Raw genomic sequence first — 22,059 nt, 5'->3', positions numbered from 1 at the left:
GTTGAGCTATTTCCTTTTGTTACTGCTAATAAGAAGATTGTGGCACACAGTAGTATAGCCATATTTGTGAACCAGCTTTAGTGATTTATAATACATATGAGGATCTGTGTTTTTTCTAAAGATTGAAATTATTCTATATTATTTTTCTCCCTAATGTGACATTGTGTGCAGAAGTGTTCTGTCATATCTTAGAGACTTCACAAACAGATGCTTCAGCAACAGAAGGAGATTATACTTCCCATGTGAACAATACAGGTTTCTATTTCCTTTGACTATCACAAGGTATCCAGTTATTTTGTAGTCTCTATTTTTACAGTTTGGGAAGATGATGGGATTTAGATAACCTTCCTGGGTTGACAGTAGGCATCAGCAAAACTTTCTTTGATGTATTTGGAAAACTTACAGTTCTGGGCTTCAGAAAGAAGAAACAGCAGTTGTGCCTCTTCAATGCTATGCAGATAACTTTGGTTATAGTACAGATGTGTTAATTTTATGTCTGCTGCAGACATCCCACAAGTTAATTTTCTGTTTTGATTTGGAAACAATTTTTGTTGTTCTCTAGTGAAAACCTCTGCAAATGAGACAAAAAAGAAACCTCTGAGTTAAAATAAATCTCTGTTCAGCAGTAGCTAATTAGATGTTCCAGACCATTCTGCTGCAGGGCTCTGCAGCAGCATTTCCAGCTCAGTGCATTTTTGTATACATCCTTTCCTCTCTTGAGCAGCAGGTTTTTTGACTCTAATTTTTTGTAATTGTTGCATAACTTGTTGCTTCTACTAATTCTCACGTGGAGACTCTGCTTGCAGGATAACATAGCATGAATATGTGTGGTAAGACACAGGGCCTCACTGGAAAACCACTACAGGGCTCCCACTCTGAATGGCAATAAGAGGATAAGGGTTTGCATGGCAGCTAGTACAATCAAAGCAGTACCCACTGAATCCTAAAAGCCAAATCTTGGGTATTTTGGAAATTTTTATCTTCTGATTTATAAGGAATATTTTTTAAAAAGTGATGCTGGTACTTGATTTTAAATAAAGGCAGACTTCATAAACATCAAACTGCTATATCAGCTGTGCTCACATTTATTGTACCACTGGTTGGTGAGGAAAGTTTTTTTCCTTCCCAGCGATATACAACTGCCTCTGAGACAGGTTAAAGAGCAGCATACGTCCCCTTGCCTAAGTTTGAAGAGGCAAGACTTAAGAAGGTATGATTGTGATTTTTACATGTTTTATTTTCACTACTTGTCACTCTTAACAATTTATGACAAAGGACTTTTCCATGCAACTCAGAAAATGGGTTTCTTTGCCTTGGTATTGCTTCTTTCTCATTAGAAGCTGCAACTTTGACATCAGCATAGGTCCCTTTCGTAATGTCTGACATATTGTAAGGAGCAGAGAGGGTTCTCTGACTTTCAAACTTTTGACCATTGAGTTCCTGTCAAAACTCATCAGGCATTATCATAAGCCTCTGAAAAGAAGTAAATCCAAGAGCAATATGGCTCTGCAGACCAATTTCAGATAGTCTTTCTGGCCTTTTAGGCCACCTTTGGAATCCTGTCTTGGAGATGGGAATTCTGAATTCTTTCTCTGCTCTGTTGCTGACTTTGTGGTGCTTGGTAAATCATGTGGAGCCAAAGAAATGCTGTGTTACTTCATTTCTTAATGTAGTCTGCTGGGAAATACAGAATCTTCTTAAAATGTGGACCACTGAGATCCTTTTCCCTTACTGTCAAATAGGAGTAGTATTTATTCTTTCTAGACGCTGTGAAATATAAGAAAGAAAAAGGTATTTAAATTGTGTGATGTTGTTAAGATTCTGTGTTGGAAGTTATCATCGTATTTTATAAAGATAGTGTCACGCAATGTTATTCATCGAAGAAAAAAATGGAGGGTGACCTTGCAGTATTTGTTGTAATTCATTCTAACAGAACAAGGCTGAGCAAGCAGTTTGCTGAACCCGTACAATAACTTCATTGGGGTGCTGGGATTTGTCTCTTTGGGGTATATTTGGTGCTTTGGAGTCAATACAAAACAAAGAGCAAAACCAAGTCTTAACTCCATTTTGTCCACTGTGAGCTGATTGTATTTTGTTTGCTCATCTCACCAAAAGCCTGTGTCTGTGCACGTGTGGTACTACGGCTCAAAAGTCTCGTATTATAACCTTTCATTACCGTGTTCTCTTGATAATTGTTTTCTGAGTAATAGGGGGTGGAAGGAAAAAAAAACTAAACCATTTTGGTTGAATTATAAGGTCAACTTCTGTTTCTAGATATGCTTTTTATTACAAATTCCTGGGAGTTATTCATTGCCTTTAATGAATACTTTTAGGCCGTTTCTTTGTGTGCCAGCACAGATTTGAAAGGGAATGTATGATTTCCTTTTTCCTTTAATTTAAAATGAGGCATTAGTTGCTGGCTAGAAAGCCTTTGTGTCTCTGGGGATATTAATACAAAGCATGTGATTTCCCCGTCTATAACTTTGATTGACACATGGCTTATCCAGTCAGTCTGTACTAATCCCTTACACTTCTCACATGCTTACTGGTGCCCACAAACATGCTCCCTCTGCACTACTGGTTGAAAATAAATACAGAAAAATGTTTCTAATTCTGATCTCTGTGTCCAGCCCCACAATTCTGTGCTCAATAGCACAGAGAAGAAAACTGTTTCCCAACAGATAATAAGGATGCTGAACAAGCACAGCTCCATGACATTACATTAGCCCTTAAATGCTTAGTGCTGAGCCTGTGCAGAACAAAGGCAGAAGCTGGTGCATCTGGGATCTGTTTGGCAGTTCCCATTATCACACGTGACTCTGATTGCTCATCTTCTTTGCAACCTCACCTGGGAGGGCCAAGAGAGAAAACAGTTCAAAGGTGAACTTAGTTCTCAGCCCTAGAAATTTATGACTCAGTAGCAGCATTGTTGGAGGCAGTGTAGTTAAAACCTTTGTGGCTTCTCCCTGTAATAAGTCTGCAAACAGATGTCCTTATTCAGAGCAGTGTCAACTGAGAAAATTTCAGCAGTTCTAAATGTGCTAGCAGAGAAGGACCTTTAAAATCTCAGCAGCGTACTCTTGTGTGCTCTGTATTCCTTAGAAGCAGTCAGTTGATGAGTTTGTTGTATCCATATTCGCTGGTATTTTTGATGAGTTTTGGCACATTGACAAACTATTAAAAACTTGTGTTTTCACAGCTAATTATAATCCCTTCCTGGCAACATTAGAGACAACAGCATCAAACCAAAGGAGACACTTGAATAGAAATAGAAGCATAAAACCCCTTAAAGCACATTTCTTCTAGACTGATGTGTGGGGAATAGTACAGAACCATACAGCAAAGGCAGCATTAATAAATAGTGAAGTAACAGGACACTGCAACATCCACCTGTCAGAAGAGCAAGTTACAGTCTGTCTTTGTGCAAGTCACATTTCATGATGACTCCAGTCTTTCGTGTTCTTCTCTCAATCAGACAGCCTAGTTCGACTAAATGTGATTCAAGTTCCCTAGATGATGCATCAAAGTTGTGAAGGCTTTTTTTTTTTTTTTTTGTCTCTGGGTACATAATAGGTAACTATCTTTCTGTGGTATTTGTTATTTCAGCTTATTGGTGGTGTCTGGAACAGGAATTAAAGCAAAGGTACTCTCTGATAAAGTAACTGATTGAAAATCCAAATAATTACCATTACCAGATTTATTGTGGGCAAACAAGCAATCGTAATATATTGCAGTGTTTATTAATACTGTGGAATACTACAGAAGGGTTTGCATCCTGAATAAACAAGCTTTATTCCGTCAACACATCTCAAAGCATCTTGTGTAGACAGAAGTATTTATTTTCACTTTGGAGAAGGGGAGAGTGAGGCTGAAACTGGCAGTGCCCCACAACAAACGGGCAACAAACCCAGGAGAATATCCCAGCACCAAATTCCTTATCTGCTGGAATTCTTCAGGGAGATGGCCATCCCCTTACCAGCATGAGAGAGTGTGTGTCTGTATGGTGAAGAGGTGAGGAGATAATATGACATTAGGAATTGATTAGGAGTGATTTTCCAGGAGAAGGGAGCTGTATTGTGACCTTTTGACAAGCAATGAAGCAAGGATGCCAGTTGACAGGTGGACTAAAGCATTTTCAGTAGGAGGGAGGAGGAAATCGGTTCCAGGATGCAATGGCTCTAATTGAGGCTGTGAAGAGATAAATAAGCCAAGTTTGCAACAGCTGGAGACTGCTCTAAAGGAAAACTTTGAGGCTTTGTTATCCTCTCAGGAGGTTTTTTAGTCACCATGGTGATGCCTCTGGCAGCATTGAACAGGAGGAGAAAAACACCAGTGAAACCAAAACCAAAGTCAAACAAAGCCCCCCAAGCAAAAGGTTCTGGACATATGACAGGGGGAGAGGGAAATATTAGTTGTGATGTTCTTTGAACTGACACTTGAAAAAACCTTTAAGTATGTGTCTGAACGGTGCTGGGATGCCATGATTACAGCCTCTGTATGAACATTTAAGTAGGTATAAAGCAATCTGTGTTGGCAACCCAGAACAGAATGGTACCTGGGTTTTCAGGGCCTGTAGGCACTTCAGCAAGACAGTTTTCCTGTGTGTCCGCCAGAAAGCTGTGTAGGAAGTTTGATTGTATGCTTAGGTAACATGTCTTTGAAAGTGAGAAGGATGGTTATGTGAATGCCTGCTTCAGAGCTAAGAAGAAAAAAAAAATCATTTTGGTCCTCCTTGATAGTCATCTGAATACTTCTATATTTCTTTTTCTTTTTTTCTGTCCAATTTCATTTTGTTACTCCTACATGTTCCCTTTTGCTGTCACTTTGAAAGCTTAGCTCCTTTCTCACAATAGGCATCTTTCAAACACAATCCTTAGATAAACTATGCATAGGGTATATGTCCTTCTTTTAATCTCATTCATTTCTTTTAGATTTGGATAACTTATACTAGAGCAGAAAAGGTGAGCTTAGTGGCCACCTTTTCTTTCCTTCTCAAATTTAAATAGGTTTATATGTTGAGTTCAAGTTAATGTGGAAAAATACATAGTCTTAAAATGTCTGTGCTTCAACGTTATTGACCCATACCCTGATGTTGAGCAACTTATTTGTTTGTATAGTGGGGGCAGGCAAAAGACTTCCCCTTACAGCAGGATCCCCCTGGGCTGGTGCAGAACAAACAAATGACTAATTGTAATGACTGTACTGAATATACTAGTCTCTAATGTCAAACTGGATGCAATTGAGGGAACAGAAGAAAGAGCAAAGGAAAAATGAGAGCTGCAGTAATAGGGTTGTATGTCTGGAAGCAAGAAAAATTTTATTTCAGAATGTTAGAAAAAATATATTTTGAAATAAACTATTTTTGTCTGGATTATATTGCAGTAGTTTCTAGAGATGCTAATCAATGACCAACTTTAAGTGGTATATACATGTAACTAGGAACTTCCAGGCAAGGTCTCTCCGATTAAATGCTTCTTACTGTACTCATCATCTCGTAACTCACTTCTCATGGGTCTTGTGAAGATGTATGCAATGGGAGAAGATCTGCAAGACAAGGCATTTGGATTATTCTTCCATTCTGCATACAAAGGTTAGCATGGAAGGAGAAATAAACATGAGTGCAAAAATATATGATGCTAATATTACTGGAGAAGTAAAAGCAACTTTTGTTGTTTTATTGAAGGGTGCTACTTCTTCAGCCTTTCCCCTTCTAATAAAAAGAATTATGCCAATGTGTTAGCAGTAAGAAAGCGTGCTAAAATGCAGTGTGTTGATTTATGTTGTACTTAGTGATGAAAATCTCCACATCTGGAAGTAAGGGCTGAGTGACAATGGAAATTCATGTCTTCCTGTAAACTTGTTAAGAAATATGCTGGTGTTTTATTAAATTGTAGAGGTAGGGGAGGGCTCTTGTGTTGTTATTAGGTGGGCAAGTGTGTGTAGTTACCACTGTCACTGGAGCCTGATGTGTGCTTTTGGGAATTTATATTTAATTAATGTGGTTTATCTTAATTCCTTTGTAGAAAGCTGATCTTAGGAGTATATTTAAAAAATCCCATATTTTTCTAGCCTAAAGACTTTGGTTTTGTAAATAGAAATGAGTGTAGTGTATGTGGCAATATGGTGGAAAATAGTTATCTATTCTGTGATAGTTAATTATTCTTGAGATACGAAGCTCTTTCACCAGTGGTTAAAAAAGCTGTCATTTTCTGAGTCCTTGGTGGCAGTGTTATGTGAGGGTTCCCTTGAAAGAGAAGGATCTATCCCAAGTATTTGAGGAATACAGAAGAAGATTGATGGAAGAAGTTCTTATATACTCTATAACAGGTAGAAAATTTAACTAGTAGCAACTTCTGTTTTCCAGTGATTGATTTTTTTTTTTTTTTATTCCCCCCTCCCAGTATTTCCCCAAGATGACATGTTACAGAAGGTATTTGAATATGAATATGCAAGAAGGATAGGTTTTAAATACTGCAGTGCATATGAATTCTTTTGTAACTAAGTGTACTTAAATTAAGTCACTGACCCGAGATGAATTGCTCTAGCTTTACACATGTTGCAAGGTCAGAATGACATTCCCTCTCTTTGTGTCTGTGATCTTACTGTTCTGTTGTGTCAATTATTGTCACTTTATCAATTCAGCATTTTATGACTTTACAGGAGAATCAAATGGAGAGAATAAAAGCCAGAGGCCTTCTGTTTAAATAACCTTGAGTATTAGCAAAAGTGACAGGGAAACTGAATGTATGTAAAAAAGAATTAAATTAATCTGCAAGCATGTTAAGTATGTTGAAGTTTTCCCTATATGGAAGCCACCTTTCAGAATAGCCTATGAACCTCAGAACAAAAGAAAATTAGCCCATGGAACAGCTTGTGCCTCTGAAACCAGTGAAAGAAAATTGGCTTTTCCTGGAATTTGCTTTCTGTTCCAAGTATATATTCCAAGATACTTAGTAGTACTGAAGGGGAGATGTGCTGTTAGAATGACAGTGTCTCTGCAAATGTAGTGGAAAAGAGTTAACTATTCTTAATAGTTAATAGTTACTTATTGTTAAGATAAAAAGTCCTTTCACCAGTGGTTAAAAAAGGCAAGAACATCCATGAAGAAACTACAGCACTTATAGGCTTTGTGAGTATCTTGTAACAGCATTCTCTTTTGAAAGGCAAAACCAGTTCTGTAGAAAACATCCTCTGAAATGAAGGAGCGGAGTTGTGAGCTGGATTTGGAGTAGAACACCTAAACATGAAAAGCTGCCCTGTAGTTCCAAATATGCTATAGGAGAGAGACCATGTGGCTTAGTTAAAATGGCAGAAAAGATCAGATTAATGAACTGGGTGTCTAGACCCATCGCCACAAGAAGGAAAACAGTTTTCTGGACTTGCAAGTAACTAGGGCACTATTGTATACAGATACGGGATGCATTTTATGAAACAGCTCATCATATAGCTCAGGAACAGGTTCTGTTCTTTGAACTAAGTCATTGATCTTGGCACAGGAACTTCTTTTTTATATTTTCAAGCTCTTAAATAGATGAAGTAACATAAGCATGGAGGCCCCGAAAATGAAAGTGATTTGTCATAAGGGGAGATCAATTTTTAAGAGGTGTACTGAGGAGAGCACATGTGATGGGAAGAAAATCTTTCTAGGATAGAAGTAGTACTAGGATTCAAGAGCCTGCATTACACTATGGCACTTTGATCTTCAATAAATTCAGTGAACAGTTGAGAGATACTCTGAAAAAAGTAGGCAGAGGAAAAAATAGTGAAAATGTTATTAATGGAGTATGATGATTGGAAAACAAAATTAATAAGAAAGAAAAAGGCAAATGCCATGTCTGCTAGAGAACTACAGACCAGTCAGCCTAACACCAGTTCTTGGGAAGGTTATGGAGCAAATTTGCCTAGAAGCTACTTGTAAGCACACAAAAGACAAAAAGCTGACTTGGAATAGCCCACATGGATCTACTGAGGGCTAACTATTGCCTTCTACAATGAGACTGGCTTTGTGAACAGCAGCAGAACAGAAAATTATTTTTAATTTGACTTCTGTGATGACTTTAATACAGTCTCCTGCAGTATCCCTGTATACCAATTAGAGAAAAATGGGCTGCATAAGTGCATGATTGAGGAAGGTGGGAATTCAGCTCGACTACTGGATGTACTCAGTGGCTCTGGGCTGTGCTCAGTGGCAGAAAGTTGAAAGGGATTTTATGATTAGTGGTGCTGCATGTACTGCCAGAATGTCAGGATGTTGATAACCTGAGTGATAAAAGAGAGTGCATTCTCAGCAAGTTTGCAAATGATCAAACTGTGGGCACTCATTGATGATCTGCAATTCAGAGGGATCTCAAGATGTTGGAGAAATGAAGCTCTCATTTGAATCTTGGGAAGCTTGACAAAAGGAAACGTGAGGTCCTACATCTAGAATGGAACATTCCTGTGCAACAGGACGACAGGCTGTGTTCTAACTGAGTGGAAGAAAGCTGTGTGGAAAAGGTGGATAAGTATTTTGAATTCATGTCAGCAATGTTCCCTTGTGCCAAAGAGAGCCAACTTCATAATGATCTGCCTTCGTAAGAGTGGAGTCAGCAGGTCAGGATAATGAAATCCTCACATCTAGTCAATACTTGTGAAACCACATCTGGCTTACTGTGCCCAAATTTGGGCTTCACAGTAAGAGATGGGTATCGAGGGTGGAGCTAATCTTGCAGAAGGCCACCAAAGTGGTAAAGAAGATGGAAAATGTAATGTGTGAAGAGAGGTGGAAAGAACAGGGTTTATCAAGCCCTAAATGGAGAGAGGGAGGAAATAAAGTTATTGTCTTTAACTAGCAGACTAGAAATTTACAGAAAAGAGTTTTCTTGGAGACCCCCAGCAATAGTATGAGAAGCAACAGGCACAAGATGGAATGTGGAAAATTGTGATTTAAATGCTAGAATGGTAAAGCACTGCAACTGGTTGTAAGCAAAGAAGTTGTTGAATGTCCTCTCTTCAGGATATTCAAAACTCACATGGAGAAGTTCCTAAGCAATCTGATCTCATCAGCCTTACTTTGAGTTGGAGGAGAGGGAAACTACATGATCTCTACTGATTTGTTCCAGTCATCTGATGGCTCTTTGTTTCAAGGCATTTGTGGTGAGAAGGACTCTGTTTTCTGTGCAAGTATGAAGTTATGATTTCTGATGGTCGAGCCATCCGCATTATTCAGTGCTACTATTTCAATCAAAGGTGCAGGCCTTAGAAATTATTTTTATCTATATTTTACTGTTGTTATATTGCATTCAGGATGACATCTAAAAGTTCAAACATTAAATGACCATGAGTTTAACAAAATAAGGTTTAAAAATATTTTGTATTTCTTTCTTTCTTTCTCACCTTCCAAAGAAGCTGTGAGGTAAGTGATTATGGGCTCCTTGCATGCCTATCTACATGTCAGCTGTGGAGCTCTGTAGGATGCAGGTGTTGCAGTTTGAGGAAGAATGAGTGACCCTTAAGGTAGGGCTTAGGAAGCATTCCAGGCCTGGAGATGAAAAGATGAAGAACAAATCCTCTGTATTATTGAAGCGTGCAAGAGGCATGAATGAGCTAAAGGTAAATCAATAGTTTGTATTTACAGTACAGGAGAGAAAGAAAAAAGAAAGACTGGGATTTATTTTTCCAGCTGAAGATTTTTTTCTTTTTTTTAGCTCTTCCCCCCGATTAGGAAGCACAGAACCGAGCTTTCTGTAGAACTATATCCCTTTGGCACTCTTCCCTAAATTGTATCCCAAATACATGATGTAGTAATTAAATGCTTTACTGGGTCTACAGTTGGCAATTTGCAATAAAGTAGTAGAAACTGAAATTAAGATAAAAACACTGAGATTCAGTGCTTGCAGAGATGGAGATTATCTTTCTATCTAAAATAGTGAAGGGAATCTTTATCAATTTCAGTCAAAGTTTCTTAGTAGGAGTAGGAGATGAGGTTAAAAGGAGGTGACCTACTGAGTTTTAGCTGCAGATTTATTAATTTAACTTCTCTCTCTAAAGCTGCATAGCAATACTCATTAAATACCATATGGTTCACTCAGTTCTCTAGAATGTGCCTTTTCTCTGCCTAGATAGATGTTTGGGTAGCACCTGCCACTGGTCTACTTTAGTGCTGCATGATGATGTGGCACACTACCTTTTAATATAATGATAGATTCATTTCAAAGGCAAGCAAGTTAAATTCCTCCTCTTAGTTTGTATAGGCCCTCTTCAAGAATGGGAAATGCCAGGGCATTTAAGACCAAATACTGTATATGAGTACAAAAATCTAGTGTTAAAACATAATTTAAAATGTATAAGAAAAGACCATAGCCTTCTGTGTGAGGATATTATGGATATTATCTGTAATATTCATAGAAACTTATTGCTTCTCTGGCTGAAATCACCTAATACTTTCAAAATGAAGTGCAGGGAAATTGCTGCTGTCATTAGATCATCCCACAGACATTTCATTACCCACACTAGTGTGACACATGGGTTTGCTCCATGCAGCTGAAGGCCACAGACTCAAAGCCTCTCAGGTGATGATGTCTTTTATTCTTGACTGTAACTGCTGAACTACTCAGGAAACAGTAGTGATAGAAAAACCTCAAGAGTGTGGCTGAATATCAAAGTCATAAGAGTTCTTGGTCACCTGTGCCAGTGGGAAGAACTGCGTTTTTTGCAAGGCAAAATGCCTTCCACAATCAAGGTTTGATGCTCATGTGTTTATCATGGCAATGGGAATATATTATAACCCAGTACTGTGAAGGCTGTGGAATTGTGTCCCTGTACCACCCTGGTGCTCTGGGTAAGGTCCAGGTGCAACTTTTCCACTGACTCTCATGGCAGGAGCTGTTGCTGTGTGGAGATGTAAGATGAAGACCTCTCCACTCTGGTGTAAAAAATGTGATGCTGAGGTAATTTCTAGTGAAGTTATAACAAAAGGACTATGGTGGGTGCCTTCGTGGCTAAACTTCCTCTTTTGCACTGAAAGAAGGGTAACCAGGCATGGGAGATTAGATGTCTTCCCTGAGCTATATTATGTTTGTTACTGGCATAGCAGAGGATGTTGGAAAGGAACTGATATCAAAGACAAAGCAAACTGGACAAAGGGAATGAAGTCCCAGGTCAAGGTGAGTAAGTTACTCAGAACCACTCTGCATTTTCTCTCCCCTGCTAACTTTATTCAGATACAGTTGTTCTTGAATAATCACAATAAGTATATCAAAATAAATGCTTAATAAAGTAAGGTAGAAGGAGTTGCTGGTAAGACTATAAATCCTCTTGTGGAACAAATGATAACTCAGCTCAAGAGCCCTTTTGTCCTGGGAGTGTGGGAAGGATATAAATTCTCTGAAAGTGTCTGTCAGTTGGAATTGCTCTGCATTCATCATGCCAGCCCTCTGCATCATTCGTGAATGTCACAAGGTACTAAAGAATTGGCACTTCATGGTGAGAATGATTAAACAACCATTACACTTTTATTCTGGCATGGTACCTTCTAACAGATTGCCTGTGTAATGCTCACATATGCCCACCTCTCCTAATGGTGGTTGGCTTTTCATGGTGGCAAGAGGGTGGTAACAGAAGAAAAACTGCATATAGTTTTCAGAATAGTTTGTATGCTTATTACTAGCAGTGGATGCTTTTTGGATTTGCAGTCCCACTGTGTGACATTGAGGAAGGTTATAGAGCTTTGGGAATGGTGAGTTTCTATAAGTGCAAGTCTTTTCATCACTGGCCTTCTAGTTGTTGTGAAGGACAATAACATATTTGAAGTGAGATCAAAAAGTTGGGAACTTGCTTTGTTTCCTTGGTGGACCTGAAAGACTAGTCAGTGTCTAGAATAGCAAGCAGTATGAGAGGTTTTTTCTGAATGAAGTCTGATACCAAGACCTGAGTTCCAGTCTGTAGGCATTTTACTTCTGAAGTTTTACTTTGGACTAATTCTAGTCTGGTCCTATAGATTAATTGCTTGTTAGCAGCTGGATTGCATCTTCTAATTTCATTTTATTCGAAAAGAGTCAAGCTTATGTACTCTCAAACTGATCTGATGTGAATCAAAGAATGGCAGGCAGTGATTGATCAAGAAGTTTGTTTCAAAAGCATGCTGCTGAAATGCTGATAGCCAGCAAAAGGTTCAGCTCTGAAAAGCTGTTTCCTTTTCCCATATTTGTGGCTAATTTAGCATGTGAGATTTGGTAAAATTCTTACCTTCTGGGGCTCTGATGAATATCTAATAGTCAATACTTCTGGCACAACTTTTTGTAGCATTCAAGCCTGAATTCCTGCAGTGAAGACTGCAAATATAAACTATGTTTTCTGTTCTCCTACCTATGATTAAGGAAATGTGAATAGCTGTGTAAGGAAGAACGAAGGATTACCTACATGTAAAACAGAACCTTGTAGTCCACAAACTGGCCACATAAGATGTTGTGCTGTGAATAAATGGAGAACAGTAGTTGTCAGTGTGGTTTTGGGTTGTTTTGGTTTGGTTTGTTGGAGTTTTTGTGGGGTGTATTTGGGGATTTTTGGTTGTTTTTGTCTGTTGTTTGGGTTGTATATGTGTGTTTGGTTTTGGTATGGGTTTGGTGTGTGTTTGGTTGGGGTTTTTTTTTTTGGTTTTCTTTCTGATCATTTACTAGTGTTAATGGAATAAACAATAGTGTAAGAATCAAGAGTAGAAAGAAATTCTTTGGAGGAGAGAGTTGAATGTGCTAAAATCAGTAGTTAACACTTTGGCCTCCATCTACCATTTTGTTGACATGTAGATTGTGTAAAACTACAGTGAAGTACCAACCCTATTTTTCCCCCAAGCCCTAAACAAGCTATGAATCCTGATGTGCTTCCTATAGCTAAGAGTAATCTCTGTATTCAGCTCCTGGCATGTTGCGTCCTGAGCCTCTCCAAGAGCATCCTCTCTGTGTGCTCTTTTTATCAGGAAATACCAAGAAATTGCATTTGAGAAATAAGAAATTGCTCCTCTTTGGCAGCCAAGTTAATGAAGAAATATTTATGTCTAACTTCACTAAATTTAGTCACAGTTGCACTTAATAGGTGGTAGATAACTTCAACCCACTAAACATGTCCTGAAAGGGTCACAGGAACTGGGCACAGTTGTCAGAGCAGTTCTACCCAGTAAAATTCCATAATCCCTTTTGGAGTATTTGTAGTTTCTTTTGCTTGCTTATGAGAAATGTGGGGTTCTTTTTGGTAGGACTTGTGGTGGGTTTTGTGGTGGGTGGTGGTTTTTTTTTGTGTGTGTGTGTGCCTGGAGGGATTGTCCTTGTAGACCTTGTCTAGTTTGACATCTGGCTGCCTAAAGCTGTGGGGGCTAAAACTGGCCTCTTTTCAGTAAAGAAGTGACTTAAAGGTTGAGGGTGGTGGTATGTTAAAAGTCTGTAAGGCAAGGTTGACACTGAGAGGATAGATACAGAAACAGATTACTATGTCTTCCAGCACAAGAACTAGGAAAGGCAAGTATGAAAAAGGTGATTCTTTTTCACTCAAAGTCTCTAGTCCTAAAGCCCTGCTCAGAGCAGGGTCAGCTGTGAGGTCAGATCAGGTTGCTTGAGGTTTTAAGTAGTCAGATCTTGAAAATCTCCACACACACAGACTCCAGAATCAACTTAGGCAATCTGTTTGACTTCCTATCTGTCCTTGTGAGGAGAAAGTTGTTCTTCCCCCCCCCCCCTTCTATCAAGTTAGATTCCCTCTCTTCAAACTATCCACTGCATCATGTTCTCAAGCTGTGCACCACTGTAAAGAGCCTGCCTTTCAATAACCTCCTTGCAGGTGCTGTGAGACTGCCGTTAGGTCCCCTTGAAGCTGTAATATCTTCAAGCTGAACAAACCTAAATCCTTTTGCCTTTCTTGACAAGACAAGCACTTCAGCCAACTTTCACTGAACCCACTCCAGTTTGGCAATCTAAAACAGGATGTATTATTCTAGATACAGTCTAAGAAGCACTGAGTAAAGAGGAATAGTCAATCTATTAACAGTCTTTGGTCCTGTTAATAGAGTACAGGATGTTGCAAACTGCATTTGCTGATGAGGCCCACAGCTGGCTAATATTTAGCTTGCTACAGCAATGGCAGGTTTGTGTGAGTCACTGCTAAAGGCCTGTAAGTCATCACTGTGAATACTTGTAAGTGCATTCAAGGAGTGACTGGATAAGTACTTGGAAATAAGATCTTTTGGGGATTATTGTATGAACACAGCAAATGGAGCTGAATTAATTGCTGAAAAGGCTCATAGTCTGGGTGCATAGATTAAGGAAATACATCTGCTCTACTCTTAGTTTTCCTTGGGTGTCCATTTAGGATCAGTGCTGAAGGCATGATGATTTAGCTGGATTCTGGTCAGACCAGTTATGTCGTTACACTGTAAATGAAGGTATTATAATCTCCCTAATTGCAATCTTTTTATATTTAAATTTATATGCCTGGGGTCATTTTGGGTCCATTTTATTCAGCAGCTAATTCCTAAATTCATTCCAATATTATGAACATCTCCAACATACCCCATGACAAATTCAGATTTGGGGAAAAAAAAAAAAAAGACAAATCAGGCTTTCCAGTACCCTATATTTAAGAAAATTCATAGTTCAAGCCAAAGCTATCTTGGATTTTCTAGCAGTTCTAGGAACACTCCTTTGCACTCCCCCTTTTCCTCTTCCAATCCTTTTAATGCAGTGTAACTAATAAGAAGTAGCATACTGTCTGATCCGATTGTTGGCTAATGCACACACACTGGGAGAAAAGTGACTCGTATTAATTTGCTGTCATTAAAAAAGACAAACATGGAAAGCAGGCGTGATCCGAATTCCTGCTTCCGTTTTGTGTTAGTCTTGCAGATTTTCCTGCTATTCCTCCCTTCTCTGTATAGGCAGCTCCTTCATATTTTAAAGCAGGGAAGGAATTTCAGTTTCGTGTCAAACAGTGTCTGCTTTTTGAGGTGTAAGATGAGTGTGGCATGCACTCAGGGTCTCAGAAGGTTTGTCAAGAGAAGAGAAAGCTTCCCAAAAGGAAGAAGAGCTAGGTCATGAAAACTTTTAAGCACAAAAGCTTGCTTTATTTTGAGGATTAGACTGGAAGCTTTACATTTTTTCAAGACTTTAAGTTTTCTTCATTCTTACACAATCTAATAAATTAAAGGATGTTTCAGCAGTCAAATCATAAAAATGTATCAGGTCTGTCTTTGTTTTCTCTCAGGAAGGATCCTGTGATGAAATGGTCAAATGAGCCAGATAATTATTAGATCCTCTATAACCTTTTTTCACTGCTTTCCCCCCACCCTACTTTTTTGTTTTTACTACTAGAGATATAGACCTTTTAAACTTAGAGTGGGGAAGACACAGCAATTGGGGCACAGATGTAAAAGTGCCAGAGAGGGCCTTTAGGAGAAGAAGGAGTAAGAAAGAATAATTGCTGTGAAGACTGATACCTTGGTAAATATGGAAGAGTAGAAAGAATGGGGCTGGCACACTAGTACTACTGCTGTTAATTCCTTTCTTTTAATCCTAAAACCATTTATCAGAACACTTCTCTCTTGATCTCTCTCTCCCCCCCTCCTCCCCCCCCCATCCTTCTTAATTAGTTTACTAATGGTAACTGGAAATATGATCATACATCTAATGTAAGAGTGAGGCAAAGAACTGTACGCAGTGCTTTTAGTGGACAACACCGATAGGGGTAACTTAAAATAAATAAAAAAATGCAGAAGCAGAAAATGGGAAACACTTGTTAGGTAATAGCTAATATAGATGTCCCAGCACACCTAGAGTTGACTCAGTTCAAGTGATTTCAAAAAGTCAGATAAATATGCCATGCTATTCAGGAGCATATTTTAACACTAGGTATTAACTTCACCTGTTTGCACCACTATTGCTATTCTTAACACATATGGACACTATTGCGTTCGACTGTCCTAAAAATATTGGTTTGTGACTTTTTCTCTCTTTTTACTCCTGAGAAATTAATTTGGAGGAAATTGGAAGTTGCACAGTATATGTTGTCTATTTGATATAGCCAGAAAGAGATAAGTTGGAAAAATATCTGTTGGACAATTGATTTGTTTACTCAGCCAATGCACATCCTTTTGACAATGTGCAGGTATCAACTGATATTTTATTTTCTGTGTTGTGATGTGATAAACTTTTGGGGAGCAATAAATGGAAGCCATTTGAAAGTTTTGGTGCTCTTTTCTGTGTTGTGCAATTTGTATTTTCTTTAACAAGCGAACATGGCTCATTTTTTCCCTCAAGAGTGTAGCAAGCATAAACAAACGAGATATTGAACTGTCTGACGGAGTTAAGGTTCCCTGACTGGAACTTGAGTGGTCAAATATGCAGTTTACCTTTATTTGTGAACGTCTGGGGGAGAACTGCAACCTGTCAGAGAAGCACAGGGTGCTGCTGCTTGGACACCTTTAAGAAAGGGCAATATATACTAGGCACAGGCAACAGAAGACAGCATGGGAAGGCTCATGGGAGGGTGCATGAAGAGAGGAGGCATTTGTAGTGGTACCAGAGGAGAAACAGGAGGGCACACAGGAGAAGGTTCAGGGAGAAGTACATTGGAAGGCACATTGCTGGGGACATGCTGGAGGCATTCTTTTGAAAGGAGGCTCTCTATTGGAGGAGGAGGGGCTGCACCCCAGGGTAGGGGTGCTTCCAAAGGTACTGAGCCTGTGGGTGACCTGTGTGAAAGCAGAGACACCTCTGAGGGACCTGCACAGCAGCAGGGACACCCCTGAGGGACCAGGTCTGTGGGAGACCCACAAAGAAGCAGGAACACCCCTGAGGAGCTGAAGGTCATGGATAATCCATGCTGAAACACATGAAGTATAAATGGAGGAATGGTGGAGAGAAACTTCCATGCATTGATATCAATGTCCTGTACTGCTTCGTGTTTCACTACAATCTGGAGGAAGGGATTACTAGGAATGGGAAAGAGTGATGAAGGACTGCAGTTGAGCACGGAGAAGGGGAAGGAAAGGAACTTTCCCTAAGTGTGTGTTTGTTGTTTTTTTTGTTTCTCAATGCCTGAATCAGTAATTGAACGTTTGTATTAATTCTCAGTAAAAACCAATTAAGTGAGATTAAGTCAATCCCAGTTGAGATTCTTTTGCCTGTGACAAAGGAATGTGTGGGACCCTGGTAATAAATTTAATGTTAACTCAAGCAATTACCCTAACTACCCTGGGTTCTTGATAATTTTAATCGGGAAGGTACTTTTTAGTTGTAACTTTTGTAGTTGGACTGTAGCATTTGTAGTATGTTAAACTCATTCTAGCATCCAAGTGCACAGTTGAATACCTGCCAAATGTTGCATTTTCTTGACCACAGGGAGACAAGTGTGTGTGCTGTGCTTTAGCAGAGGCAAAACAAGTTGTTGATGGCTTAGTAGATGCAAATTATTTGCAGTAGAATATTTAATGTGGGGAGATTCATAGGATCCCTAAGGCAGCAAAGGAGTTCTGTCTTCTGCAGATGTGACGGACTTGTTTTCAACTCGTTTACAGAATTAATTTCAGTAGGATATAGCTGCTACCATTGTACCATGTTGACTGAAGGCTACTGTTCCTTAAGACAGATTTTTGAAGTCTTTGAGTGGAGACAAGGAACAGTGATAACTGTTTTAAAATTATGGGTGGTGGTACCAACTTCAACTAAGTGTTTCTTAGGACAACTTGATAGGAGGCTTTATTTACTGTGGTTTATAACATTGGTTATAACTTTTCCATTAGGAATTTCCCATGAATATTTGCCTCAAAGTATTTTGTTTTGACTGAAACTAAATCTAACAACTCTGTCCATGAGTGTAGCTAACAAATACATCATTTGCCTAAGCTAAATATGCAGACTTTAAATAACAGCACTGTCATGTGTGTTGCAATATATCCATCCCTCTGATATTTAAATCTCTAAACAGCAGAGTTATAGTTACAAGTTATGTCTTTTCTGGGAGAAGTCAGCTGCCACTCTGCCAAACTAGAAATTTATGAGTTTGAGTTTTATGTATGCTAAACACATAATGGCATCCTAGTAGCTTATATCTACAGGGAGTCTTCTCTCACTGTCTATTTCTTCCCTTCTCTGAGCTCTCAGTGCTCACCAAATTCTGCATGCAGCATCCCAGGAGAGTAGCTGAACATATTCTGTTCCCATTTGTTCTCACATGTCAGTATAGTCAGTCTGGCCTAGAGCACTGAGAAGTGGGATTTCTCACAGCTGACTGGGGAAATAATTTTGTGTGCTCATATATTTGATAATTTTTTCCCTTTTTTTTTTTTTTTTTTGCGTGGTATAGGTTGAAGTTAGTGATATACAGCTGAAGTGGTGAGACACTGTAGCGATAAATACAATGGAATTAATCAGTCCCTCAGACTTTTCTGTTTTGAGGGCACAATTGGTGTGTTTAGTAAAAGAAGGCACATATCTAAGCCTTGGACAAGGAGGGAAAACTAAATATCAAGTGGATGCTAATTAGCAGTGCATTATCCCTTGTCTGTCTTGAACAGAAAGTGTCTTGGAAAAAAGTGCGTTCTTGAGTAATAAAGAGGTTTGTGACAAATCTTAGGTGAAAAAAGATGTCAAGCCGAACAGACTTTCATTTCATCAGCTTTTGTTCTTTTTTAACTGAGTTCTTCACTTAGCCTATAATTCTCTACACCACCACAAAAAGAAAGGATAGTTATTAATTCAAGATTTAGAAGGGACAGCTGGAGGTAAACTATTCCAATCAGCTCACTCATACCAGCTTAAATTGAGGCAAACCAAATGGGTTTGTTCAGGCCTTGTCAAGTTCTGGTGAAGCTGAAAACTCCTTTCCTGCAGTTCAGGGTATAATTCTACCGTTTGTCTTGTTCAGTTCTCGTGGCTTTTTAAACTCTGTAAACACATGGTTGCTGCAGTCAAATATAAGCACTGAAGCCAAGTGTTTGTGTTGCCTTTTTTGTTCTTGTTTGTTCTTGTTTTGTTCTTTTTTTTTCTTCTATTGTTTCTTTTGTTTGTTTGTTTGTAAAGTCTTCATGAAGTGGTGGCATCTCTTGTTTCGTTTTTCTTCATTTTGCACTTTTATTTTGAGTTTGCACCTTGCATTTTCAGACTGGAGTGACTGGTTTTGTTCATGATTTGGGCATAAAAGTAGTGATGCAATGTTAATACACCATCTGTTTCCAAACTAGTCAATGGATATTCTGTATGCCTTGAAAAAAAGCAGAGAAAGGACACTGAGGTACCCTACCTTGTTGTATATTCAGCTACACACAGGTAAAGCAGTGGTCCATCTGTCATTATGGAGATAATTCTGACCTGGACAATAGCAAAACAACTGCTGCCTTTCAGGCTTCTCTTAACAGGTTGCTTTGCACAGTGGTACTCTGGTTGCATCTGAATGGTCTTTGTGCACAAACCAAAAGTACTGACTATCTTCAAGTTAGCCCTAGGAGCCCCGTCCCTGGAGGTGTTTAAGGCCAGGCTGGATGAGGCTCTGGCCAGCCTGCTCTAGTGTGAGGTGTCCCTGCCCATGGCAGCGGGGTTGGAACTAGATGATCCTTGTGGTCCCTTCCAACCCTGACTGATTCTATGATTCTATGAAAATACGTGTTCTGTGAGGAGAAAATGAGCTCTGTGAAGCTGTTGAATCCCATGACAAGCCTATGAAGACATAATTGGTTCTAATTGGCACTCACAGGAGCACTGACATGCTCTACCTGCAGCTAAATGGCTCTTAGAGAGGCAAAGAAATCATCTGTCTTCATAAATACCGAAGAATTATTTTCCAAGCCTGTTTTTGCTGTTGAAGGACCTGATAACCCGCACAAAGAAATGGACAACTTGCAATTTGAGTGAGAATAATTTTTTGAAAGTGGGTTTTACTCTATAAAGCCATGAACAATGACTAAACTCATCTTGTTTTGCTTAGCAGACTGCTATGCCTTTGTTTAATCTGTGATGCAAACACACACAACTTTTAGAACTAACTGATAAATGGTAGGAAGACATTTGTAATGTAGTCTGTAAAATTAATCTGAAATTGTGTGTGTGCATCGTTTCACAACACCTGTGTGCTTTTTTGTTAATTTAGAATTATGAGTGAAATTCCCTATCTAACCCTACTTTCAGAGGCATTTCTTTGGATTTACTGGGCTTGTTCTGGTGTGTATACACAGACATGGAAGGAAGGAAACATGGATTCATTTGCCCTCTGTCACTGAGTTAGCTGTTCACAAATAATTTCATTTCTGTGTGCCTGAGTTTTTGATGTCTGTTTTGGTAATATGTGCTGATATGTCTATAGAGGAAGACTAAGTGAGGGCGCAATGTATCAATTATTTTTACTCTTTCCGTTTATTTGCAATTCAGTTCATAAAGAGATTCAGTGGAGCTGCAACTTTGTAGGCAACTGTAGAAGTTATCCATGTATGATCCCAGTTCGTTCTGTATCTCTGTTCTGTATCACTGTTTCTGTCTGCTCTGTTCAGGGTTGGTTGATACATATTTCTGGGTCTTATATAGTGGGAAAAATAAAGAAATAAAATCATCAATTGTACTTTCACTCAGATTAGAAAATGTACTCAGTAATTGCCTGCACTTTTGACAGATATTTCATCACTGAGGCAATAATGGGGGCTAGTAATTTTTGCTTACCATTCTGTAGCTTGTGACCCTTTGTAACAGTGCTCAGAAAATAAGGTTCAGTAAGTGGCTGAAGCATCGAGAAGTGTTGTTCCTGGCCTGCCTGTAGATTTGGGTCTAGGACAGCAATTTTAGCCACAATTTCCAAGATGCTCAGCGTCTGATTTTATAACTGCTGAGTTATAAAATCCTGCTCCTAACTTAGAGTGTTGAGAACAAGTCAGAACTTGAACTCTGAATGCTTTTGCTTCTCAGCTTCCTCATCTGTGACTGTAATTCCTCACTTGCGTGTCTGTCTTGCTCAGATCAGAAGGCCCTTGTGAATGTGGGAGGACAGTGTTCAGCTTTGGAGAGATTTGGTATTGTCCTTACAAGCAAGGTCAAGGAACAAATTCCCAGCCTCACTGTAAAGAAAAATGGTGTTGGAAATATGTGGATTACATATCCACAAGTCTTAAGACGTGTTGAGAAAAGGATAGTCTCCCACTGTGTGTGAATAGTCCTCAGATGAAGACAAGTCCAGCCTCAAGGAGAGTTGCCAAATATTCCCTTTGAATCCTTGTATAAGATTAATTCCTATGCTTCTGAAACAGGGATGTCTTGTTTCTGCCCTGAAAATCCAACCCCCTCTCTCCCCTCCCCCCTCCCCAAACAGCAATATCCTCTATGGCGTTTTCTGGGGTATTAGTTCTAATGAATAACTCATTCTTGTTAAGTGAAGTGCTGCTTGTGTTTGTGTAGGAGCTAATAAAACATACTTCATCAGGCTGTATACAAAAGAGATTTCATGAGTGACTTATGCTTCTTTGGGTATGGGTAACTAATGCTTTTTTTCTTGGTTTTATGTTTTGTAGCTGGTGCCACATATATATTTGGGAAGAGTGGAGGTCTCATCCTGTACACATGGCCAGCGAACGACAGACCGAGCACAAGGACAGACCGTCTTGCAGTGGGATTCAGCACAACAGTGAAGGATGGCATTCTTGTTCGGATTGACAGTGCTCCTGGGCTTGGTGATTTTCTGCAGCTGCACATAGTGAGTATGCATAGGCCCATATCTGTGCCAGACCTGAGTTTCTGTTAACAAAACATGCATTTGAAGAAAACTATTGCTCTAAAATACCATGTGTCACGCTCTGCACTTCGTATCTTCAGCGCTCGTTAAATCAGCCTGCCTTGAGTAGTTCTTTAGGGTTTTCTAGAATTACTGAGTGTAATGCACAAGGAATGAAATCTTTGTGCAGAAGAAAACTGAGGGGGAGGAACAAAAGATAAAACCAAAACAAACTCACTCCCCAAAATACAGAAATCCTTATGAAATTCAACAGCAATAGGATTTATTAAAACATTGTAGAACTGTTTTGCAGCACTGTTAATCTACTGTGGCATATGCACAGCCCTGAAT

The 22,059-nt window shown here is 39.1% G+C and overlaps 1 protein-coding gene across 6 annotated transcripts in view; it reads left to right on the top strand.

Annotated features, from left to right (window-relative positions):
- The window catches only part of NRXN3 (neurexin 3), a 909,976-nt gene that overhangs the window by 644,180 nt on the left and 243,737 nt on the right, over positions 1–22,059 (top strand). For all 6 annotated transcript variants that reach the window (XM_054400548.1, XM_054400546.1, XM_054400549.1 and 3 more), the window contains one exon: positions 21,509–21,690. In XM_054400548.1, coding sequence (XP_054256523.1) covers positions 21,509–21,690 — 182 coding nt within the window. The remainder of the gene's footprint in view (positions 1–21,508; positions 21,691–22,059) is intronic.

The sequence above is a fragment of the Indicator indicator genome, chromosome 4 (assembly GCF_027791375.1).
Source record: "Indicator indicator isolate 239-I01 chromosome 4, UM_Iind_1.1, whole genome shotgun sequence".
Taxonomy (NCBI): domain Eukaryota; kingdom Metazoa; phylum Chordata; class Aves; order Piciformes; family Indicatoridae; genus Indicator; species Indicator indicator.
This window is presented reverse-complemented; position numbering and strand designations above follow the sequence as displayed.